At 41.7% G+C, this 26,639-nt stretch overlaps 2 protein-coding genes across 2 annotated transcripts in view; one reads left to right on the top strand and one right to left on the bottom strand.

Moving 5' to 3' along the window:
- Positions 1 to 4,730, bottom strand: part of apc2 (APC regulator of WNT signaling pathway 2) — a 30,278-nt gene extending 25,548 nt beyond the window's left edge. The window contains exons 1-2 of the mRNA XM_023428771.2: positions 4,578 to 4,730; positions 2,031 to 2,121 (exon numbers count right to left, since the gene is read on the bottom strand). Of these exons, the coding sequence (XP_023284539.2) occupies positions 2,031 to 2,121; positions 4,578 to 4,718 (232 nt within the window). The 5' untranslated portion in view covers positions 4,719 to 4,730. The remainder of the gene's footprint in view (positions 1 to 2,030; positions 2,122 to 4,577) is intronic.
- Positions 4,731 to 21,291: 16,561 nt separating this feature from the next.
- The window catches only part of diras1a (DIRAS family, GTP-binding RAS-like 1a), an 11,193-nt gene continuing 5,845 nt past the window's right edge, over positions 21,292 to 26,639 (top strand). Inside the window, exon 1 of the mRNA XM_023428999.2 lies at positions 21,292 to 21,476. The gene's annotated coding sequence lies outside the window, so the exon portion shown is untranslated. The remainder of the gene's footprint in view (positions 21,477 to 26,639) is intronic.

Here is a 26,639-nt window from a genome sequence, read left to right as displayed (position 1 = left end):
TTGATCCAGCACAGTTCACATTTACAGCCTTACTTTAACCTTACTACTCATACTCACAATTCACATATTCACAATAGTGTGAATGCTGACTCAGCATTCACACTATTGTTGTGAATGAGTCAGCATTCACACTATTATTGAAGAACACTATTGTTCTTCAAATCTTTATCTTTTATTTTTCTCCTTCTGTATGTTTCTCAGTCTCTAACTCGTCCGACATACTTTGTGCTACAAACACCGTTCAACTATGAAAACATTCAGCTTCTTCTGGAGATTATCAGATGTATTCAACTTCAGCCAGAGATTTCATTTAAACTTTAAAATGTTCACAAGACTTTGAGATATTAAACTTGCTTTCAACTTTTTGATATCTTCTACAGTTATTGATTTATCACAGTTTAAGTTTTAGGATTTTTTCTGATGATGTTTGAATTTATAATGGGTGTGTATTGCACAGAATGACATCACTGAGTGTGAGAAGGTTAAACTGGTCTAAAAAATCAATCTTTAACAATGTTTAACACGGCCACACACTTATCGTGTTCTTTCAGACAATGTGTCTACCAAAGCAGAGAGACTTACTGAGTGATGAGAGTATACAATAATAATAATACAATACAAATTCAGATGTGGATTTTCAGAAACAAACTGAAAAAAGTTTTTTTTTAACTCACTCCTGTTTCCACATTTTTGATTTCTACAAACACTAAATTCATACAGACCTGTTCAGGAGACTCTTGTGGCGTGGACGGTGTGGAAATTTTACTGATATTATGGACCGTTTTTTATTGAATGGCAGGAGTTTGACGGGTTTTTGACCCATTTCTCCCATAGATTTGTATGAGCTCTGTCTTCCTGCTGCACACAGCTGATGGATATTGATTGTTAACAGCCTGATTGATCTCTGTGAGGTTAATGAACACATCCAGACTTTCTCTCTCTCTCTCCCTCTCTCGCAGACAGACAGACAGACAGACAGACAGACAGACAGACAGACAGACAGACAGATAGATAGACACACAGACAGACAGACAGACAGGCAGGCAGACAGACAGACAGACAGACAGACAGAAAGACAGACAGACAGACACACAGACAGACACACAGACAGACAGACAGACAGACAGACAGACACACAGACAGACAGACACACAGACAGACAGACAGACCAATAACATGTCCCAGTTCTCAGCTTTTGCAGCTAAGAGACTTCAGCTCACCGCTCCTCCAGTGTAACATTTCGGCATCTACAGAAACTTTTCAAAGCACTGTACTTCAGTTAATATGAGATGCTTCTTCCAACATTTTAGCATTACTTCAGAAATCTCCTTCAGATTTGAGTTTTAGGGTTAGGGTTTTACTTGTACATTTCTTTTTTAGGTATTTTTCAGCCATTTTAGGCCATTCAGCTTTCAAATTACACATTTTAATGTTTTGTACAATTTTGCACTGTTTTTTACACTTTGCTTCAACAGTTCAGGCCTTTTTCAACCATTTAATACCATTCAACCTCCAGCTTACAAGTTATTCTTTTAATCTTCAGCTATTGTTTCAGCTAATTTATCATTGCTTTAGCAATTGGTTCAGATACTTCAGCACTGCTTCAGCAGACTCATTAAGCTCTCATTCTCTCTCTTCATTTTCCACAGGAAATGCATTTTGTTGTATTGAAATAGCTAACTTGTGGTCACTGTTGTTCACTCAGTTCTATGTGTGTGTGTGTGTATGCTGTTAGTCTCAATTGGCGTTAATTGAATTCCAGTCCAGACAAACAAATTAACATTAACTGCTTGTTTAAATGGATTTGGTCTTAATGAGCCAGAGCAGGTTAGTGATTGAGTCGATTCATTTCTCTGTAAGTGATGATTGGTCCCAGAGGAAGCTCATCAGCAACACAGCAAACACAGCACAGTCAGACCTCATGTAATATCTCTGTCTAAATTTAGAGGAGCATTACAACAATTCAGGGGAATCAGCTTAATCTAATATCCACCGTCTCATCTGAGACAAACTGAGAACCAGAGTCAGACCTTTGAGCTGGTGCAGCACGTCGCTCCTCCCCGATGAGGCCAGTGTTCCCGCCTCCTGCTCCAGTTTACTCTGCAGCTGCTTCAACACCTCCTGCATCAGAGGAGGAACAACAGAGTTATAACATGATTCAGCTCCTTCACCTCACTTTCAGCCATGTTGTTCAGAAATGAGTTAAGAAATATTCGACTCTAGCAGACAAACAACCAGTGCTGCAGCACTGACCTTGAAATTCATTTCAACCATCAGTCTAATTTTAGCCCCCGTGCACAGGTGGGGGAGGGAGGGGCAAACAGGTGGGGGGGGGGTTCATTCAGATGAAGCAGTGCAAAACAAGTTCTTGATATTTTGGTGGAAAGTGTCAGATACTTGGTGCAGCGTCAGTCCACTGGTGGTTAAGTGAATTTATCAACAGTCTCAGCTCTATAATGTTTAATGTGGATGAAGCAGGGACAGGTGAACAGGACGTATAATGTTAATCTGTGAATTGATGTAACTGATTGTTTCAGTATCTGTCAACAGCTGATTTATGGTCAATGAAAAGTTTCTCCTTCATTAAATCCCTGCAGTCAAACAGCACCGTGTTTACTCTGATTAAATTACATTCAATCAACATCAGGCTACAACATCTACACACCTACACACACCTCTACACACACCTACACACACCTCTACACACACCCACACACCTGTAAACGCACGTCAGTTGTAACTCAATAATCAATTATTTACTTTTATTGTTAGTTTACTAATCATTTTGTAGCTTTCAGAAACGTGAGCTGAATGACGTGATTAGACATTAACACAAGCTCAACTTGAAAACACATGATGATATTAATGTACCAAATTATCAATAACCTGGATATTAATTCACCAAAGTATCAAAATCTTTCCCACTGACCTTACTTAAATATAAATAATATGAAGTCATCATCTTTTAGACTCACATTGATCCAGATCCAGTGTCACACAGAACAGACGGATGTGTGGTCTGACATTTAAGATGTTACGGCACAGAGAAAAATATATCCTTGCATCACTCTGAGATAATGATCCAATAAATCCAATGATCAAGTCAAATCAATGAAACATCATCAGAGACAAAATCCAGAGAGAATTGTTCCCTCACATCCAGTCGATCCTCGTCCTCCTGCAGATGGATGAAGACTAAAAACTGGACCCTCTGTTATTCAGGTCCTGTCAAGTCCTGTCTGATCCTGTACCACCGACCTCCTGTAGACTCACCTGCCGCATGTGAATGCAGGTGAATCATGTCAGTGTGAACCGCTGTGTTTGTGTGTCAGAGTCCGACGTCCTGATTCTGATGAAACCAGCTGAGCTCAGTCTGATAATCCAGCTGCTCTCAGCATCTGGACACGTGAGTGTGTGTCAGTGTGTAGTCACATGTGTGTTTATGTGTGTACGGCTGATAGGACTTATGTTCAGCAGGCTCTGGGTCTTAGCCTGATTTTACATTTCTCTCTGTCTCTTTATTTATTGATTATTTTGCTACAATAACTTACATTAAGACTTTGATATTTTATAAAATGGATCAGTTTTGAAGATAACAGAAAGAGTGAAATATCCCACTTTATTTTAGAAACATTTTACCTGTAAACTCACTGTTTAATTTTTTTATGCCATCTAAATTCTAGTTTTGAGATTCCAGATCACAAGTCAGTGATGCTGCATTTCCACATCAGTGATAATAACATTTTGAACTGTTAAACCCATTTTAAACAGCTGAGTTGGAGAATAATATAAGTGAAAGTGTATTTATAGTCACATATTTCCGTCCATTTGTCCATTTTCACCTTCTTTCACGTCAACAAACCTCCTCTGTTTTAAATCACTCATCGGGTTTCACTTTTTTACATTTTTACTGGGAATGTGACTAAACAGTAAATTTTCTTTTTATGTGAGGATCTTATTCTTGACAAAGATTTAACAGTGACCTTATGTCATTTTCTAAATCAGCTGCCATGTTTCTACAGTAGCCCAGAGTGGACAAACCAAACACTGGCTCTAGAGAGGGGCTTTCACGTTTTTATGGTACCTGAAGGCCACGTAGGTTCTGCTACAATGAAGGGAGGGAGGAGAGAAGGGGGAGGGGAGGGGTATTCAGTTGGTTGCAATCTGCATCTCACAACTAGATGTCATTGAATCCTCCACACTGATGTGTTAAGGTGCCGGGGAAAAAAAGGCCATTTGAACATCTACAATTCTGTGACAGGTAGGAAAACATCTGCTGCTGATGATCATGTAATATAACAAAAAGCTCCAGAACTTGAGGGTTTCTTATTGGTTTTTATTAACTTTTTTAATTTCCTCTCTGCTGCTAAAATCTAAACTGTCTGTGATCCAATAAACTCAAGCTTTACCTTCTGTCACCCTCAGACATCTGACCATGGGATTTGGTTGAAAGGTCCAGAAAAAGGAAGTGAATACCAGAAATACTCAGCAGGAATGAAAGATAAACTTGGTGTAAACCATTAAAACCATTAAAACCATTGACCCTGTGCTGCTGGTGCTGCGGTGTCCACACTCACCTTCATGCCGGAGGTCTCTGTCTCCAGTTTGGACAGGTGGTTGGAGTTGTCCTCCAGCTCCCTCCTCAGGTGGGAGTTCTCCTTACGGAGTGCCTCCACCTGGTGGGCCAGCTGGTCGTAAGAAGCCACGGCGTTAGCCATCTTCACACTCTGCAGCGCCCCCTGCAGGAACACACAGGGGGGGGGGGGGTTATAAATCTGACCTACATTCAGACAGTTTGATGCTTTGACAGTGAAAACCTTCAGTGTCTGAAGATGAGTCCTGTTCTTCAGTGTAAACACTCCAGCTCATGTCCTGGAGACTTTCCTCATAACCTCCTGAGCAAACGCAGATATTTAGCTGTAAACTGCGAAGTTTGGTGCTAATTATCAGGGAACTGGAGAACGTGTAAGCTGCTGTTTTTAATTACCTGCTCGTTATATTTGAGTTTTCAAGAAAAACCTATGGAGGGTAGGAGGAATAAATACAAACAAAGTGAACACGTCTGATCAGGTGTTTGAACAGATCAGTGCCACTGCCTTGATCTGAAGACATTAAACATGTAAAGTTTTAATCACTTCATATGAGATGTGTCCACTGGGAACAGTAAGGAGCCCTTTAGTAAACCCTCATTTGGACAAATGTCTTTGTCAGTCCAGGATCAACATGTGCACCTCTTCACCCACAGAACCGGATCAGAACTAGGATCATTTAAACTCAAGATGAAACCGTTTTTCAAGAGGGACCAGTCACGCTGGCTGAATGATCTGTTTTATGGTCAGTTTGAGGCGTGTCTTCATATTTGTTCCTGTACAAATAAACACGACCTCCTCCTGCAGTGAGCAGGTGCAGATACTGAAGGAAAATACCTTTTATACCTTTTATGCCACGGGACATCTCAGCAGAGAAATACAGAGAGGGTGAGGAGGGGCGCAGTTCACCAGCACATTAGTGCAACAACTATGATGTCATACCAAGACACAATCCACCGCCCTGCACAGAGACTGTTATTCACTCAGGATATTTCTGACTTATCTAACAATTTCATATTTGTCTATTCTTTCTGTCTGTTTGGTGCGCTCACTGCCCTCGCTCCTCCTCCTCCTCCTCCTGCTCGTCCTCCTGCTCCTCCTCCTCCTCCTGCTCCTCCTCCTCCTCCTGCTCCTCCTCTTCCTCCTGGGCAGCAGATGGCTCACACACAGGGGGTCTCGTCATCTGTCAGATCAGGTTCAGTTTGGCTGCATGTCCCTCTCTCGCTCTGGAGCGACGGGGCGTTCAGTGACAGTCTGTTAGATAACACGTTATCTAAGTTTGACCTCTGGCTGTTTCCAGTCTCCAGCATCTGATCCTGGATCTGTCTGAGAGAACATCAGCTTTTCCACTCTGGTTGTAAATGTCCCTCTGGCCTGTGCAGAAGCTTTGTGATGGAGGAGAAGCCGGTAGAACAACAAACTGAAGAGGTTAAACTGTTTTCACTCTGTATATTGAATTCTTCTGCTTGTTACTTGTTTTAATTAACACTTGATACAACTGTGCCCTAAAAATGTAACGCTGTAGCTGTTCCTGTCAACATGATCAGGAAACACAAACAATATCACGACATGTTTCAGTTGTTGTCTGATGAATGTTTCCATGACCAGTCAAAGGTTCGGAGGAGATGGTGGTGAGGTCATCGCAGTTTCTTTCAATAGCAGTTTGCAGACGTATGGCTGCAGATCATAATCACATACATCAACATTTCTTTTTAGTTCAGTGTGTGTCCTTCTCCAACAGTTTGAACACTGTCGTCTGTCTCTGTTAAATAAATAAGTGCAACTCAGTGAGGTCATCAGTTTGGGGTCAGAGCTGCACATGCTCAGTCTGCTCTTTAATTCTGCTCGTGACTGAATCAGACTGTGACCTTCACAGTGCAGACAGACAGTCAGAGACCAACATGTGAAACACACTCTGCCATGCATGCGTGTGTGTGTATGTGTGTGTGTGTATGTGTGTGTGTTTGTTTGTTTTTTTGTTTTTGTTTGACCCTGCTCTGAGACTGGTTCTCTTGTCGCTGTTGTCAGAGCTCAATTCAGCTCTGCAGATCTGGAGTCAGTGCAGCAAATGTCACTGCTGCATTCATTATGAGGAGCTGACCCCCAGGGGATTGTGGGTAGGAGGAGGAGGAGGAGGCTGCAGGTCTGAGAAGAGGAACAGGATCCAGAATGTGGTCTGATGTGGATTTTATTGGACGTGTTCTCAGGTTGCAGGTCATGAAATTAAGTTTCTGATCATAACTGAAAATATCAGCTGTTCTTTACTGTCAATGAACCTGGGAATAACAGCAGCGTCCAATCCTGTGTTTTGGATGTATGTTGGTGGGCAGGACTTAACTTGGCTAATTTGAATCACTGACTTTAATGGGTTAATGTTCGGTTCAGACAAAAATAGAACGACTGAATCTGTGCAGCAGAGCTGAAGGTAAAACAAATAGATTTTCTTACAATTAGTGTAAATGCACCACGAAATCTAGACCCCAGTGCAGCCTGTTGATCTCAGTATCCCTGTGAAGCTGCACCGCCCGAAACCACAGTCACACACACACACGCATGCACGCACACACACACACACACACACACACACACACACAGACACACTATCGTCATCATTTCTGAGAAAATCAAAGTCTCGTTATGAAACAGACGAAACAATCAATTCAGCCTCAAACCTGATCTGACCTGGTCATAATCAATGCTGTGATGTGATGAACACACACACACGCACACACACACACACGCACACACATACACACACACACACACACACACGCACACACATCAAGGTGGAGCAGTCCTGAATGAGATAAAAAAAAATAAAGAATCTATCTTAGAAGGAACCTGATGATCATTCGACCTGATCCAGAATCTGCTGAACCTCGACAGACCTGAACACAGACAGGAAACAGTACGACTGGCAGCAGCAAGATCCACCACTCCAAGAGATGATGATGATGATGATGAAGAAAAACCATGTGATCAGACCTATTACAGTCTGTTTGGACACACAGACCTGAGACCTGTGGAAAAGAAACCTCTGTTGCTGTGGAGACAGCTGACCTGTATAAACACTGATGAAATGTTACATGTTACATGTTTAATGACATAATGATGTGGTCCAGATGTTAGATGAAATCTGTGTCAAACGGGGCTGATAATGAGCTGCAGGTTTGGTCCCCTCCTCGTCACACCTCCACCTTCACAGTGTCATGGGACTCTGACGACTGAGACCAGGATCTGACAGTGAGTCCTGCTGCAGCGGCGTGGAGGTCGGACTGAGGCTGCGTTTACAAAGTGTGAGTCAGCGTTAACGAGTGTTTAAACACTCAGTAACTTCCAGACTCACACAGACGACCTTCACTCAGATCAACACAAACAGAGGGAACGTGTTCAGCTGTGACGCTGCAGCCATGGCGGCGGAACTCGAGAGTGAAACACATCAGCTGCTGGGTGTGAGACTCAAGGTTTAAGGTTCAGGTTTGGACTGAGGTTTAGATTAGAGCAGATCAGTGAGGGTCCTCACAAGTATAGATGTCCTAATGTGTAGGTCCCCTGATACTGCAGACCTCAGCTGGTGTGTGTGTGTGTGTGTGTGTGTGTGTGTGTGTGTGTGTGTGTGTCTCTAATGTTGGTGTTTCCCATCAAAGACCTCGAGATATATTGATGTTCTGCATTACCATGGTGACAGGCCCACCCCACCCTCCATTGCCATGGTGACAAATTTACATCAAGTGATGGCTCTTTCTGCCTCCTCTGTCATCTGATACACACACACACACCACTGCTGCTTCAGTCGCTGCAAAGCATGCTGGGTAAAAAATGTGCAGCTCCCAAGAGGAAAACGAATCAAACGGAGAGACTTAACGAGCCTTAACGGAGCCCATTAACGGTGCTGTTGCTATGGAAACAACCAATCCGACGTGTGTGACCCCAATATGAGACGACGGCGTGAAGAGATGAAACAGGAAGAGCAGCAGATCAGAGAAAGAAAGAAAAAAAGAAAGAAAGAAAGAACATAGACAGTGATGGAGGACAGAGAGGAAACAGAGTGAGAGGTGTCTGAATAATTAAAGACAAAGATGGAAGATGGTTTTTCTGTTAAGATAAACACACGAACCAGAGTTAGAACAGACTGAACAAAGAGACAGAATCATCTTAATGCAGCTTCACTCCATCAGCACTGAGAACGTGAAGATACAGAAACACCAGAGACCAAGTAGTGATGACATCACAACAACTGCAACACCCAACACCTCACCCATCACGGCTCAGTGCTCGTGGATCGGAACACACCTCAGCTACACACCTGTACAGTTTAGTGACTGTATCCTACAGGTTGTAGCTGGTATTGAATCACTCCACTTGTATCTTAATTCATCCACACAGAAATATAAACAATTAGAGCTGCACGATATGCAAAAAAATCATATTATGATTATTATGGAAAATATTGTGATTGGAGTTGGAATGGTTGTTTTTTCATTTTCACTGAAAAATATCTACAAATGATGAAGGTGTGACAATGCACAACAATGTGACACATTTTACCTTCATCAAAGTAACTACAGCTCCTGTGATTAGGATATCACACTCGACCATGTTGAGATTTTGATTATATTTCGATTAAAAAGAAATAGTTAAATCATGTCATGAGTTAAATGTTTTACTCCTCAGACTTTGATTTAAAAAGATGAATTATTTTCACTGTCCCACTTCATAAACATCAGCTACAGCTTCAGGGGAACATCATCAAATATGTGTTCACCACTGGGTCTACACAATGAAACCACCCTGATCACCAACATCCATGGAGGCTGTTAGGAGCGGTCAGAATATCAACACACACTTTCTCCTTAATGTCACCATTCAGTATTTATTCATGGAGGAAAAACAACAAGCTGAAAGAAGACAAGATACTCTTAAACTTAACAATATAAATATAAATAAGATATTCGTATTAGTCGCCTGTTCACCTGAAGGATACATCACACCTACAAATCGCCTCAGCCTATCAGGTCTCAGGTCATAATATCCATCATGAAAATAACAATAACAAAAAAACAAATAAAGCTGCAAGGTGGGACCTTCAAACACATGACTGGCATGATTCAAATCAGAAAAAGCATTATACTGCATATGTCCACATAAATATACTAATGCAAAATGGCTCGGAGAGAGGGAATCAGCTCAGATGAGTGTGATGAGAAGAAGGTCCAAGGATCAAAACAACACAAATGTGAAAGGTCCTGCTCTAATGACTCCACTTCTTCCTGTTTCCTCTCTTCTCCTCTGTCCACTCCTCAAGATGAGACAGAGTCACTTCTCATCTGCTGCTCATTTTATTTATTCACCTACAACCAGAATATGAACAAATACTTCCTGAATGTGAGGTCAGCCCCGCCCCCTGAGGACGGTGGAGATCTGTGTGATTTCATGTGTCCAGGTTTAGGACAGGAAACAGATTCTTACACAAAACCATCTCAGATCTACATTTTCCCTGTTCCTCCCTCATAAAGTCACGTTCTGCCATTTGTAACTTTCTTTCATAATAAACGTCAATGTGTTTAAATGAATTTCACTGTATCTCTGAACAAAGACAGTGTCGATCACTCCCACCACCTGCTCCACCCCCCACATCCTCCCATCCTTCATCTCTCTCTCTCTCTGCCCTCTGAGACTGTCTGGTTACCGTGGCAACCGCATCCTCCAGGCAGAGAAGAGTAGAGGGAAGAGGAGGAGAAAATGGCGTCAGTGTGAGGAACAGAGTCAGTGTTTTAAAACAGCTTCAGTCTGTGACACTCTTTCGACCAGCTGAAAACCAGATCTGGTGTGTTAGAGAGAGCAGCTGGCACAGGGTCAAACTGCAGCTAATAAAAATCCTCCATCAGTCTCAATATTGAACGTATCTAACGTATGATCCTAAAGGCTGGAGGCTGGTCAGTGATCCTGCAGCTCCGTCTGCTTCAAACAATCACATACATGAAAAGACAGATGTTAAACTGACTGTTGATTAAATGTCCACAGGGTTGAGATGAGATCTGAACATTATGGAAGGCAAAAAAAGATGTGAAACTGACGTCTACAGCAACACACTGTCAACACAGTCGTTTTCCTGTCGGCTGCTGAACGTTCAGGTGAAACCATTTCTGTGAGTCTGGATTTGTCCTGACACGACTTAACAAAGGCTGAGTAAGAAAGTCCTTATATTGCAGTAGAGCCCTGAGCAGTGAGTCCCCGGGTCGACTTCCAGCTGGCTGGACTCTACTGCATGTCATTCCCCTCATCTCTGTCCCCGCATTTCCCGTCCTCTTCACTGTCCTATATAATAAAGGCATAGATATACACCCCCCCAGAAAAAACAAACTTGTGGTGGTGTTGTCAACATGCAAACATCGTGTTTATAATGTGAGACTTCAGATGTCGTTTACATGTTTTTGGGCTTCTTGGCTTTCCATAGAACCTGCTCCTACTCCTCACAGACCAAAACTAACATTACGTTCTGGAGGTCTTCATCAGCTTCCTCATCGGCCTGATTATAAGACAACACCCCCCCCCCCCATTTTCAACAACAGGACAAGAAACACACTGACACTCACAGTCCATCACTCATCAGTCAGCAGTGTCTCTCGGTGTCAGACTCTCTCTCTCCTGTTGAACCTTGTCTTGTGTCACAGCTGATTCTTCTCTGACAGATTTTCTCTCTGTCATGAATTTATTTAAAACACGTCTCTGTTTTACAGTAAAATATGAATTCTGTCGGCTTCTTCTGTGGCTGCAGAGTAAATCTACCTGAGGATGAAACTGAGACCTCAAACCAGAGGAGGAGGAGGAGGAGGAAGCGGAGGATGAAGCTTTTACTGCAGCATACTGACTATCACTTCATTCACCACAACAACAAACCATAAACACAGAGTGAGTCAGCGCTCACACTTCCTGTCAGCAGACAGCTCTGACTCTGAAACACGGCCACCATGTCGTTGCTGCTGTTCACAGGATAAAATATGCTAAATATACTGCTGTGAGGACTTGATATTAAATTACAAACTGAGCTGCAAAAATCTTGTTATACACAGTATATCATCATCCTGACATCACATGACCTGGGTAAATTATATTCAATTTTTCAGGGTTTTAAAGCTGAATTATAGACAAATGACTTTTCCTTAGTTGCATGTTGAGAAATGATCTTAGATGAAGTTATTCAGGAACAGCTGTTAGTCGACTGTGAAGCGCGTTGAGCTTCTCTGTTATTGTGCTGTTCCCAACATCCACGATGAACTGAGCAGGATGAAGGTCATAGGTTCAGAGGTAAAACGATGCTGACGCAGGTTTCATAGTCTGAAGCTCGACACGCTTCAGTTCTTCTAAAACCTCATGGTTATGTAAGCTCACATTAGCTGTGGTGCTCACCGGCCTTTTCCAGTTCTGAGAGAACGCACTTCCTGTCCCCGAGGCTTCACTGAGTCACAGTCAGACCAGCCTGAACCGTCACAACCTGAAAACTAAATGGCTTCTGAACATCTCATCTGAGTTGACAGAGTCAGAGCACCTAAAGGTCAGACGTTAAACTCCCTCCTCTCTGCAGGAGAGTGTCTCTGAACGTGTGCGATGTCAATCAGCCAATGAGACGACAGATCAGATCAGAGTGTCTGTCTGAACACAAACTGAATCTACAGCGTGATCTCACTGGAACCAAGTCCAGATCCAGACTCCTGGTCCGGACTTCCTACTACACTGTAGAAAACAACATCTCCACAGACCAGCCCTGGTCTCTGCTACAAAATCTCAATCAGATCACATGATTAAAGACACATTATATGAATCCACTGCAGGACAAACACTGTAGGAGACTATAGAGTAATGTAGTGTAATGTAAAGTTTGTAAGGTGCAGGACAGACCATTAGGTTCAGAACTTGTGCAAGAGCAGTTCAACATGTGGACCAAGACTCTGGGACATAAAACCATCAGGTGTGACTGAGGCTCTTTTCTTCTGTTACTTCAGTAACTTTAACCCATTTATACCGGATGCTGCGTAGCGCAACATTGTTGATTCCTCGTCACTTTCATGTTATATTTATACATATTTTACATATTTATATGCTGCATGCGTCATGAAAATGATGAGGAATCAACAATGTTGCGCTACTCAGCACCCGGTATAAATGGGTTAAGGTCAGTATAATTAGGACACTGTGTTCAAAACACAGACTGGAAATATAGATGGATGTAGTCCCTGTGACATCACCACAGGTTTCTGAAGAGTGGTTTTAATTCTCAGAGTGAGCTGCTCCACCGTCGCCATCTTGGCAGTGTCTGACTCCACCCCTAACTCCCAGTTTATCCAAATATGGTCAAAAAAGGAGGGGCATGTGTGGAGCAGAGACTTTGGTGCATGTCGGTTTGTGGCAAACATCCACTCACCCACCTGCCACTCAAAGAGGCCACGCCCTCAGTTTTTGAGGTGTTGACTACGGTGGCTGACAAGGGCACATCAACTGCAAAAAAATGCTGCAATTCATAAACAATGCAGATGCAAAAACACATACAAAAATACAAAACATATACAACAACAGGAACGTGCTGCAGGAAGACAAAACAAAGACATGAACAGCAAACATGCTGCATGCACAGAAACACTGCAACAACAAAAACACACACACCCACAAAACAAACGCAACAGAAAAAAAGCACTGTATGTTCAGCGGAAGAGCTCCAGGCCTCTAGGGGGAGCGCTAAGTGGAACACCTTGACCATAAGCTTGAGATCCGACCCAGGAGGCCAGACCAGAGGCAGTTGAGAAAGGAGACGGTTGTGCAGCTTGTTTCTCCTATTGATTACATTTTTCTAAAAGCCACAGATCTTCGGAACATCATGACATCAATATCTCTCACGAGATCTGGCAACACAAATCTCTCCTCTCTCTCTGTCGGTTCTGGTGTCGCTGCTGCAGCACTGCTGACACCTTGACCCTGAGCTTGGTCAAGGTGTTCCACTTAGCGCTCTCCCTAGAGGCCTGGAGCTCTTCCGTCGTGTTGTCTGAACACGCAGTGCTTTTTTCTGTTGCATTTGTTTTGTTGTGTTTTTGTTGTTGCAGCGTTTCTGTGTGTGCGGCGCGTTTGCTGTTCATGTCTTTGTTTTGTCTTCCTGCAGCACGTTCCTGTTGTTGTATTTGTTTTGTATTTTCTTATGTGTTTTTGAATCTGCAGCGTTGATGAATTTGCAGCATGTTTCTCCTTTTGGAAATGTTTTGGGTCGTTGCAGCTCATGTGACCTCTTCAGCCACCGTAGTCAACAGCTCAAAAACAAAATCAACTCAGACATAAAGAATGAATGAATGAAACAGGAGCCACTGACGTCATGTTTGGTTCTGTGTTGTGGAGGTTTTAACAGATTGTCACTGTAGAACATGTGACTTATATTTTAATATGTAGTCAGTTCCACTTTAAACCAGATCAGTGATGGTCTTGTCTTGCACTCAGTTGTTTCAGCATCTTCAAATTTCATTGATACTGTATAATAAACTTTCCTGTCTTCCAGACTGAACCTACTGGTTCACCATCATCCAAACAAACAGATGGAAAACCACCTTCTGGACCTGTGAGCTCCATGTCCAGGACCAGCTCCACTCAGGATTCATCTGGACTCATCTGTCTGAATCCTATTCATGAGGAGCAGTGATGCTGCTGGCAGCCACACCCTCCATCTCAGCCTTGCAGGACCGACTCCAGCCTCCTCCATCACACTGAGACAGAGTCCGTCATCAGCAGTAACACAGCTCCAGGTTGTCAGTGTTGAGGGAAATCATCAGACTCAAACACACTGATCCACTTCAGACGCCACTGTCCCTCATTACTGAGAATATTATTGAAACCCACTGATTCCAGAAGAAATAACTGAGTGACAAACCAACAGGAAGAGTTTCACCATTAAAACGGAAAATTACTCCAAACAGATCATCAGACATGAACATGGTGACAGAGCAGAGTGAGCAGTGAGTGAGAGAAAGAGGCCCCAGGCAGAAGTAGTTAATGGGCCCTCATTGATCGAAACCCTGTGTTTAGGAAACTGAATCACCACAACAAACGTTTCTCTCCCAGCACCACAAAGATATTAGAGAATTCAAACCCCCCAGACTGGATCCAACAACAACAACAACAACAACAACACACTGTCTGTGCAAAGACAAAGACTGAGACTGTGGTTCACATCTGTGGAGAGAATATTCAACCTGAACGACCACACACCTCCTCTTTTTCAACCCTATGATACGACCCATAGAGCGTCTCCTGAAACAGGCGCTAGGTGTGGCAGACCTCGGTTGTCATTGATACATTAATAAACACGTGGACGGTACCGACAGTAGCATACCTAGCTTCGTCTCCATAGTTACTGTAATAACGGTCATGGCTTGGTTAGGTTTAGGAATACATGGTAATTTGGGTTAAAATTAGGGCTTCGGCGAGGCGTCGACGTAATCGATTATGTAAATATGACGATTTACGTAACGTGCGTCGACGTGTCGCAAGGAGGAAGTAAGATGTCTGCGCCTGGTCAGAGCACGGACTCCATCGAAGAGCAAGCTCAAGTGAAAAAACCTTGCCCACGATCATCTAAAGTGTGGCTGCATTTTAAGCAGAGACCGAACAACATGGCGCTCTGCAAGTTAGAAACAGCTGATCACAGCAGGACTACCGCGTGCTCCAACACGCGGAGCGGAGCTTTATTTTGGAGTGACTTTATATCGGACTTTAAAACACCAATTACCAGTTAAGACTGGGCCATTTCTGTTGGGGAATAATGATCTGCAGTGCACGCGCTGTTTGTTGAACCCTCTAAAGCCCGTGGGAGCGTATACGCTTCCAAAGTTCACGTTGTCTGTAGCGCGTCATTGCTCCGCGACCGTTTGCGCTAGAGACATGCCGTTGTTTCTCATTAAACTACGATCGGCGCTTTTAATCAAACCCCTGATCATCCGTGTTTCATCACTGACCTGACACTGAAGTCTTTATTGAGTGACATTTATTATTAGCTGAGGTTATGCTGATACTAAATATGTTTAGCTCTTTGTGAAACTATTAAAAATGACAATTCTATTAGGAAAAACACAAAGGTATTAAAGAACAAAAATAATGAAATATAAATGACAAGTTTTTAAAATTTATTTTGGGTAAATTCGTTGTTTGTTATCTTATTCAATTAATCAAAAAAATAATTGATAGATTAATTGATAAACAAATAATCATTAGGTGCAGCCCTAGTTCAAATAAGTACGGTAATTCCTTAACATTAGACGATCTTTGTTGTCATGGTTACAATAACAACAAGAACGGACATGTACTCTGACTGCTCTAGCTTATTCTGACACATGAATTCATGTTTCAGCAGCGTTTTACTGCTGTTGCTGATATGAACTATTTTAAATGGGACTGTGACTAATGATTATTTTCATTATGGATTAATCTCCTGATTATTCCAGTGATGAACTGTTTGGTTTGTAAAAAAAATCTGAAATTAGTGATAAATGATGTCACAACTTCACAAACCTCACAATTATTAAAATACATTTAAATGAATTCATTGTTTGGTGTTTTTAGATTAAAAGTAAGTTCAATTTTAACAGAAGAGTTTCCAGTTTATTTCCTGTCAATCAACTGATGGTTTGATTTCTGCTTGTACAGAACAAACTGCTGAGATCTGAAATGTCGACGAGTAAAACCAGAAAGAAAAGACAGTACAAATACGTCAGTGTTGTACTTAGATACAGTATTTGAGTAAATGTACTTAGTTACATTCAACCACTGATAAAACACACTGATAGTGTCGAACATCAAGGTCAGATATTCTACAAACCATCAGGACAGTGAACGTGGATACTGACCTGAGAACCAGACTTCATATTTTACTGCAGTTTAGTAACTAAACAAATCTGCAATGAATGAAATGATGTGAAAGTAATTCTCTCTCTCTCTCACACACACACACACACACACACACACACAGAGCCCGGGCCTGTGGTGGTCTGCTTTGTCAGCTGCAGTTATTTACAGGTCATCAGTTTGAAAGGTGGAACATCAACATCCTCTGTTTCTTTTCATCATTGGACAGATTGATTATATATCTACTGATACTGATATTGATTATCTACTGACTGATTATATATGTAACTTATTTAAGATATAATAATACTGAAATTAAACCACAAATGACAACATATCGAAATATTGTTTGTTCAATCTGACAAAACAACAATAAGCCAAAACCCAGCAGAACTGCTCTTCACCACACAGCCTCTAATATTCTTATAATAATCCCATAATATTCATAACAGGATGATTCATCAAATGAAATCTGTCCTTACTGTTTCTGTTGCACATTTCACCTGAATAATGATATCTAACCTTCAAATCTGCAGATCAATGAAGAAATAAAACATTTAACAAAATAACAAACATTAAAATAGAGAATAAAAAGGTCGGAGAGTTTAAACGGAATAAATGAATACTGATGATTTTCCGTGCAGAGGAGACACAGACTCTCTCAGTGCATCATGAACCAGTAACCCCAGTGAAACCAGCACAGACTGGGACAGAGCGCAGGAGACGTTCAAGGCCCCAAATCATCAACCAGTAGGAAAAAAACAACGATTATTCACATGTAGGATTTCAATTTTCAGAGAGGAGCTCGATGAGACGTCAAATCCACATTAACACGCAGATACAATGAAAGTAGAAACAGAAATAGAAACATGTTTCCAGCTGAATCTGCATCGTTGAAATGAAAAATCTGTTTTTATATTTGACCTCTGATGCTTTTTAGCTGCTGCTTTTCTGACGACATCTATGATTCATCCGCTCCTCCATCCTCTGCCCGCATCAAGGAGAAAAACCAGGACGCAGCCTCCCTAACTACCCCCCCCCCCCCAAAAAAAAAAAAACAACCAAAAAAACAAAAACAAAAAAACCGCATGAATGATGGATGAAAGATGAAAAGGATGAAAACCTGATCTGGTCGTTAAAATCCGGATCTGAGTCTAGAGTCTGACCTGCAGGTTCTTCAGCCTCCTCCCGTCTGATCTGATCTGCGCTAATAAACCAGCCTCGTTTTGTCTTTATTCGCTGCATTCACGCAGCAGAGCCGGGACGAACCGGACCAAGCCAGGCCGTGGGAGCCCGAGCGGGTCGGTACGGACGGTTACCCCGGGTTAAAGGTGTTCAACCGGGTAAAAGATGAAATAAATGTAGGTTAAAGGAAGAAGGAGAAGGAGCGGTCGATTCTTACCTCATGACTCCGAGCACAGCTGAAGATCACTGAGAGAGAGAGAGAGAGAGAGAGAGAGAGAGAGAGAGAGAGAGAGCGAGAGAGAGAGAGACAGAGAGAGAGAGGGAGAGAGAGAGAGAGATCGAGCGAGAGAGAGAGAGAGAGAGAGAGAGAGACAGAGAGAGAGAGAGAGAGAGAGAGAGAGAGAGACAGAGAGAGAGAGAGACAGAGAGAGAGATTACAGTTTATGTGCAGGTCTCTCAACCGCTCCTCTCTGTTTTCTCCTATATTTGTATTTAAATCAACACTGTCACACTGTGTGCAGGTGGGGATGGGAGGTGGGAGATGGGAGGTGGGAGATGGGAGGTGGGAGGTGGGGGAGGGGCTCTCTCAAGGGCGTAAGTTTGGTTTCAGAATAAGGTAAAACAATGACGTGTTGACGTTTGGTTTAAAAAAAAGTGTCAGAAATATTTGAATAAATTATTTTAGAACTAAACTGCGGCCGGATTGCGATTAATTTTTACGTTTATGAGTAAACATTCATTTACGTATAAAACAAGTCATATAAAATGCTCACAGGCAACGTGTTTGTTTTCTTCTCTGTGTAAATGTCTCTTATGTAGTGTTTGTTTTTACTACATTATTTTTCGATAAATTTCTGTCTTACAGTTTGTAAATTTGAAGTTTACAATAAAGGGTTTTTCTACTGAAAAGGATTAAGTCCACATGTAAAAATTCTGATTTTAGTCTCAGAATTCTGAGATTAAAATCAGAATTTTAAAAAAGAAAAAAAAAGAAAAAGAAATTCACATGTAACCCTAACCGCCTTTCGTAGTTTTCCAGCAAATATCTTATGTTTCACCTGCAGTGACTCCATCATCATTAAACTGTATATCATATCAATATCTATATATAATATCTAATATGTCAAGCTCAACTTTTTCAAATTCAAAGCTGATGAAATATCAGTGTGGTTTGTTCACAGGTTGTTTCTGGACAAAAAATACATTAGTGTGGTTTTAAAGACCCTCTGATGAAAATCAAGTTGTTAATCCTGTTAACATCCATATGATATTTTTGTATAATACAGACATATGATGAGTAATAATCATCAACACCATGACTGAGTGTTTCCACCTTGAACTGCAGTGAACCAATGACAGTCTCATAAAAACAGATTCAGACAGCCAGGGTTTCATACGTCACAAACCTCAGGAACCAATCCTGTCAGCTTGTGGGGACGAGGGGCGGGGCTAAATAAACCTAAGACTGAAAATCAGTACAGAGAGAGAGAGTTAGAATTAGCACAACCGCTAACACTGTGTCAGCCACTGCCAGTTACAAGCTAACAAAGAATAATCTAACAATAGATGCTAACTACACTAACCGTTCTGATCCGGCTGCTAGTCTCTGGTTCTGGTCTCAGACTCCTCATCTGAGTCTGGGTCTGACTGAGGCTCAAACATGTGGCTGAGTCTCTCTGATGTTTCCTCCTCTAACCATCTTGATGCTCTCTGCTCTCTCACCTGTCCACCTGGAGCCAGCAGGTGGTGGGCGGGGCTCAAACGTCCAGCTGGACTCAGAATTGTTTTTTCTTCATGTGTCAGTAATTTGATGGTTCATAAATTTACATGTGTGTTTTCATTAGTGACAGCAGCATGATAATGACATGATAATGTTTCCTAACTTGCTGTTGCCCTTATTGTGAATGTGTTTGCCAATGTTGCTATCGCTAGCTGGCTAACTGTTAACATTGCTGTGGAGCATATCACAGCTATGCTAGCGTGGTCTAATGGTTGTGTCGAGATTGTTTTTGTTGGCTCTCTGTTCACACTAACTTTATTCAGTTGAGCTTCTTGTTGTGTATTCAGTCGCACTTTCACTGACTGTTGTAACATCTGACTGACTGAGAACAAGAAGGGAGGGGTGAGCGTCTGAGATGCTGTTGGTCTAGTGCGACATCTAGTGGCAGAGACGATTGTCTACAGAACCTTTATTCTGGAAATGACTGGTTTGTGTGAAATATGGATTAAACCATATGTTTTCCTACCATTAAATGGAGCTTCGCCACTTGACAACACCAACACCCATGATGCTCAGGCTTCTACACAAGGTGGAGTGTTGCTTTTCTACAAGTCTGTTTTCAATATAACCTGGATTTTAATTTGACCTCTTGTATTAAAACATCTCCATCAGCTATAAATTGTTTTGTTCAGGACAACAACTCTGACCAGTCCACCACCCTTTAGACCACCACCCTACAGACTGGGCCCTTATTCACAATTTTTAGAAGAATTTGGAGAACTTATTTCAGACCTTGTTACTCACTCTGGTGAGATTATATTTACAGGTGACTTCAGTCTTCACCTAGGTAAAGCCTGTGACCCTGAAAAAAGAAAATCACAAAACAAACAACAAACAAAATGTTTTAGTCCAAGTTTGTTTTTAGGGTATTTCCTCACTGTCGTACTCCACCTCTCCACCAGGGGGAGCCACAGCTCTGATTGTGTTTCCTGCTGCAGCTTCATCACTTAGTACATATTTTATATTTACAGAAACATTCAGCAGCAGAGACATTTACAGTCTGAATTTAAACCTGTTGATGTTTAACTTTGAGCAACTGTAAATCCTAAAAACATGATGCAGCAAATGAAAGAAAAAAGTAGGTAATATGATAATAATAATAATAATAATAATAATAATAATGAACTTTATTCATGCAGGGCTCCATGATGTGATGTAAATGAATTTAATGTGTAAAATCATCTAAATCAAAATGGATCAGAAACTATAAGAATAATAACAATAATATGTTTTATTTTCAAAACAAATGTTACAAACAACAAAACAACAAAAGTATAATCTATTATATATCATATTATATTTAAAAATATATTTTTCAAGCCTGGTATCATGGTCGTGTGATACCAGGTGTCTGTCTCTAGTGTAATGTAATGGGATTTATGTTTCAGACTTTATTCTATTTTTTTGCTGTATTATATTTTTCTGTTGATGACGTATCTGAGTGACGCTGATGGGAGTGAAGGTGTGGAGGGAAAAATGTATTTTTACTTTGGAGGAGGAGGATGCTGAGATAACAGTATGGACGCTGAAAAAAGACTTCCGGTTCGCAAGTACAGCCTTTATAATAAAAGTGCAGACGCCTACTTTTTTTAAAAAATGTATTCATTGTGACTTTTATTTGATCATTACGGCCACTTGACACAATAATATATTACAACCATTACAAACAAACCTAGTCTCCTATGGGGATGTCTGGATTTTATATTGGAAATTAAGTTAGTAGTCAGTGTTTGAATTCTGTTGGTTTATAGAAACGTTGCTTTTATTCTGGAAATCAACTGAAAAATGCAAGCGGAAGTCTTGTTTCTTGTTTTTGCCGGCGGAGCAGAGGAAGGAGGTGATGGTGATGGAGGGAGGAGGAGGAGGAGGAGGAAGAGGAGGGCTGATGTGTGCTGATCAGCAGCAGGTCTGATGATGATGATGATGATGATGATGGTGATGATGATGATGATGCTGTGAGTCAGAGAGCGGAGGGTTCAGGATGCTCACAGCCGCTCGGAGTAGACAAACCCCGCACACAGACTGAGAGGATCCGCGGAGACACGGTGAGTCCGCAAACATCATCACACCCACAGCGACCGGCAGCTTCACCGACACTCACACCGACAAGCACACACTGACACCGGGCACAGGTCGGACAGCAGCCCGGCTGCAGAGCTCCACAGCCGGTCTCATTTCACCGCCCGGCTCCGAGTTGCCGGGGCTCTATTTTCATCACTGTGTGTGTGTGTGTGTGTTTGTACGTTCACGCAAGCTATTTTCTTGCGCGTTCACGTCAGTGCGCGTGCCCGACCCGTCCTTACTATGGAGCGGAGTCACTGATTACCATGATGTGAGGAGGTAATGAGAGTCTGTAGCTGCAGCTGATTGAAACGGAGAACAAAGCTGCAGGTCAGCTCTCTCTCTCTCTCTCTCTCTCTCTGTGTGTGTGTGTGTGTGTGTGTGTGTGTGTGTGTGTGTTGTGTAAGTATGTTATGTGTCGTGACGCCAGAGAGCACGACAGTTTGTCACTGCCATTAAACATCATCATCATAATTAGCAGAAGAAGAAGAATTATCAGGAATATTGTCAATTATTTGACTAATTCAATTAATTCTAATGAATTCATGACATATAGTCAGAATAGTGTGATATTATGTTTATCTATAACACATCATAGGAATATTATTAAAACAGCACAACCATTATATCAATATTATAGTAGCATTATACAAAAATACAGATAGAAATCACAGATATATCTTATGATGAGATATTATAACACACAACAAATATTACAGTAATATTATAGTATCAGACCATGCCACGAGATATTCAGCATAAGTAACTTGGTGTGGAGTGTTGTAAGAATATACAACACATGGACGGTAGATGAATATTACAGCAACACTGTCATTTGAATATTATTACCTGTAATGTAAGATGAGGTGTTACAGGGGATATTTAAATACCTGCCACAGGTATATTATAAGAATGATACTTTATGAGATTAAACACATACACTACTCAGGGCTGGTGGATGTGACTTCAAATCAAAATAACAATTACTGTATTTATTTCAAACTTTCACCTCAATTACGATTAATGATCACAAAATAACGATCTCTTTTGAGCCATGCACTCTTCATATTCTCAATGTGATTGCGTTCCACTGGTTTGGTGTTTCCTCTGGCTGCTGAAGTTGTTTTTCTGTATTTGATGTGTTTTTGTTTGTTGTCGTCTTCACTCAAGATAAAATGTGTCCAAAGGATGAACATGGGTAAGTAGCAGCTGCTCAGGTTGAGGCAAAGGGAAAAGTGGGGTGACGTAGTATAAAGAGAGTCAAAGTCCACGTCAGGAGGAGGTGGTGGTGGATGGATGAATATGACACAGGAGAGCGGTGTATTATTCCCATGTGAAACCAGCTGTTTATGTTGTTTCAATAACCCATGACTATTTCCTGTTAGTATTGTAACCAGGACAACAAAGATCGCCTAATATTGAGGAAGTCCCTTTTTTAACCCAAATCTTTTCCTAAACCTACCACACCATGACTGTCTTTATAGTCACCATGACAACCGAGGTCCGGTACGCCTGCCGCTGTAGGGCCGCTATTTCAGGAAACACAGTCCTATGGGTCGTATCAGAGGGCTGATGGTTGTTTAGGTTGGAGGAGTTGTTGGTTGAAGCTCAGTGTTTGTGCGTGTTTCTTCCACATCACCTGCTTCACTGTGAGTGATCCAGACTAACGTTAGTTGGAGACCTGTGACTGAACGCAAGGGAGTATTTTTTAAGAGGACATTTCATGAACGCAGGTTTGGGGAAACTTTTAACTGAATTAACCAACATGAGCAAGTTTAAAGGTCCATATTTGACACTCATGTATTCTGAGCTGCAGTGATGAAGACAAGAGTGATGAAGATATAATAGTTATTATGTAGTTATTTAGTGATGAACTCTCCTTTGTTTGTTAGAAGCTCTGTTTTAAAACATGAGTAACCACATGGAAAGACTCAAACAGCAAAACCATCCACTGATATATATTATTGATCACTTTATTGTAAATTCTTTTGTCCCTGTCAGGATCCTGTAGGAATGATGACTCAGTTTTTTCAGTGATCTGATTGGTTAGTAGTTTGTATAATAACTAGTCCTACCACTGCTCCTAGGCCAGCTGGTACTGATTATACTAGCAGTTGTAGCTGATAATAATACAGTTCAAATGTTAATTGTAAAACAACTTGGAACTATTACACATGAGAAATAAAACTGAAAGAGGTGAAAGAGCAATAATAAAAAACAATTGAAAAGAAATGTTTATAAGTAAATAAATAGAATGAAATAGAATAGAACAAGATAAAAGAGAAATAAGAAATTTTATCTATGAGAGGGAATACGAGATTTTAGAACATGAATATGATAAGAAATAAATGATTAAATAAGGTAATAAAATGGTTTAAAACATCAGTTGTGATGTATGTGTATGATGTTAGAATATTTGTTGATCTGAGGTGACATGAACAAGATGGAGAAAACCTAGTGAAGGTGTGAAACTGCAGCAGCTTGTTGCTACAGTGACCCTCACACACACACACACACACACACACACACACACTTACACACACACACTGGTGTTTTCTGCTGGGAGGTTGCAGGTCCACTGGGGTTTAGTGTTGTTAGAGCTAAAGACAAAACACTGGATGCTGTGTGAGTGTGTGAGTCTGTGTGTGTGTGTGTGTGTGTGTGTGTGTGTGTGTGTGTGTGTGTGTGTGTGTGTGTGTCCAATTGCTTCCATCTCCTCCATCACCAGGTGTACAATTCCTCCACCAGCAGTGATGGTGTGTTCAGACGTAGGTGACTGGCCAGTGTCTCACAGGATGAGGTGGTGTTGCACTGAAAGTTGAGTCGGGGTCAACTTTCTTCAGGTTGTTATTTTTTCCGCCTTTTGTTGCAGGAGCATCTGTGTTGGTCTCACTGTGTCAGAGCAGTGGTCTTCAAATGACTGTGAGTGTGTTTCTACACACAGAGCTAAAGTCTGAATATAGACACTTTGATCTGATGTTGCAGGCTCTGAGCCTCCTCTCTTCTGATTGGCTGACTGTTTTCTAAGTGATCCAATAAAAATATAGCAGATTTCAGGTAAACACTCAGAGAAACCAAATCCTGCAAGGCTGGAAGGTGGATCTAGGTGGGCAGGGCTTCGTGACTGCTTTTCTGTGACATCACAAAGTTCCAGAAGTCCTGACAGCTGGTTTTAAGGCTCAGGTTTTTGTGTGGGACCAGAGAGTCCACCATCATCACACTGAGGGACCAGAGAGTCCACCATCATCACACTGAGGGACCAGAGAGTCCACCATCATCACACTGAGGGACCACAGAGTCCAGATTTATTTCTGTCTTTCTGATGCTGTTGTTAAGTCGTGGTGTTTTCCCTGCTGCCTGCCTCCGCACCGGAAGTGATGTCAGATGATGTGGGCAGGCGGGTAACCATGACAACAGCCCTGCTGATGATGACATGTTTGCACTCTTCTCTGAGCATATAAATCTCTGCTGTCTGTATCTGTCACCGTCACCACAGCAACCAGACAACCAACACACGTACTCATGCTTATAACACACACACACACACACACACACACACACACACACACACACACACACACACACACAGAGTACATTCAGGTGCTTCCATGGTTACAGGAAGAAAAAACACAATGGATGCTATCGGGAGGCAGGTGTGTGTTTGTGTGTGTGTTCCTGGTTGTACAGATTGATTAACGAGCTGCTGATTAGTCACCGGTCTAAATTTGTGGTTGAGATAAGGAACAGTGATGTGGGTGAGGAAGCTGCTGTGACAGAGACATTCAGCTCCAACAGCTGATCTGAAGTCAGACTCTGTTTCATCTGCAGTTTAAAGGAGAATTCTGGTCTTTTTTAACCTGGTGTATTTCCCATAAAAGTGGTTATTGTAGCTCTGTGGGTGATGCGAACTTTGCATTCACCACCTCTATAGTGGAGATGGGAACTTGTGAGCCTCCCCCAAGAAGATTTGACTGACTGAAACTATGCATTTCTATCATTTTGGACCATTATCATCACAAACAACACAGATTGTTGTTTTCTTAGTAACTCTGACATTAGCTAGAAGAATTCACTATTTTGCTATTTACCTAAAAGTCTGTTTGGTTCAGTTTTTCAGTAACTGACTGAGTTACTGTAGTGAGTCCCATTCCTCTCTCTGAATTATTTTCTCTGACAGTCTCTTCAGTCTCATCATCTGTCACAGCTGTGATCCTTTGACAGATTTTCTCTCTGGTTAATTTCTGCTGTAAAGATGTCGGAGATGCTGTGAGCATCATGAATTCATTTCCTCCTCGGCAGCAAAGCCTCTGCAGGTTAAGCTGGAGTAACCAAACACTTTTGCTCACTGACTCTGGAAAACACTTGCTACAATCAACCCCTATTGCAACACTCTCTGTAGACTACTGTAGTTACACAGGGACTCTCTACATTCAGAGTGACTATCTGATGTAATGAGTCTGTAATTTTCTCGTCCTCGTTATGTCATTAAAGGAGCTATTTGCAAGTTTTGCTAATGCTACATAGCTAATGTTAGCATAAGCAGCTTCAGTCCTTTACTCACCAACAGCTGTCTTGTGAGGTGGAAACAAACGGCAATGTTAGCTCTTGTCTCCGTCACGTCTTTTCATCTACTAAAGTTTGCATGCTAACCAGCTAGCCCCTTATCAGCCTGTCTTTCCGATAGTGACTCACTGTAGCCTCCAGTCTGTCCTGAAGACAAGCATCCCTCAGAGGACGTATTATATCCTCTGGTTTTCTAAAGGAGTTTTTTTAAATCGAAAATAACTGGACTAGGTTATTTGTCTGTGAAGACGTTTCACCTCTCATCCAAGAGGCTTCATCAGTTCGTGTACGCATCTGACCAGGCTAGGACTGGTCAGACTGTCAACTGTCCTCTCTGTCTCTGTGGTTCGAAAGAGGAGTAAAAGAGGCCATCTATGTAAAAATAGAGAAACCATCCCTCAACAGGGGAGGAGGTCTCAGACACCACCTATCTCCAATTTACAATGCTGCCCTTTCATCCCTTCCCAGGAGACTCAACAATCTAGCCTCCAAGAATAACAACTGTTCACAAGTGGCATGTGACTCCAACGACTGTCGTTATAACACAATAGAGCACTAACGAAGTCGAAACCAATTTTCCACCA

This window comes from Seriola lalandi, unplaced genomic scaffold (genome assembly GCF_002814215.2).
Source record: "Seriola lalandi dorsalis isolate HSWRI2012SDOR001 ecotype SW California unplaced genomic scaffold, Sedor1 jcf7180002054885, whole genome shotgun sequence".
Taxonomy (NCBI): Eukaryota; Metazoa; Chordata; class Actinopteri; order Carangiformes; family Carangidae; genus Seriola; species Seriola lalandi.
Note: the sequence above shows the minus strand (reverse complement) of the source record. Positions and strands in the feature narration are given on the sequence as shown.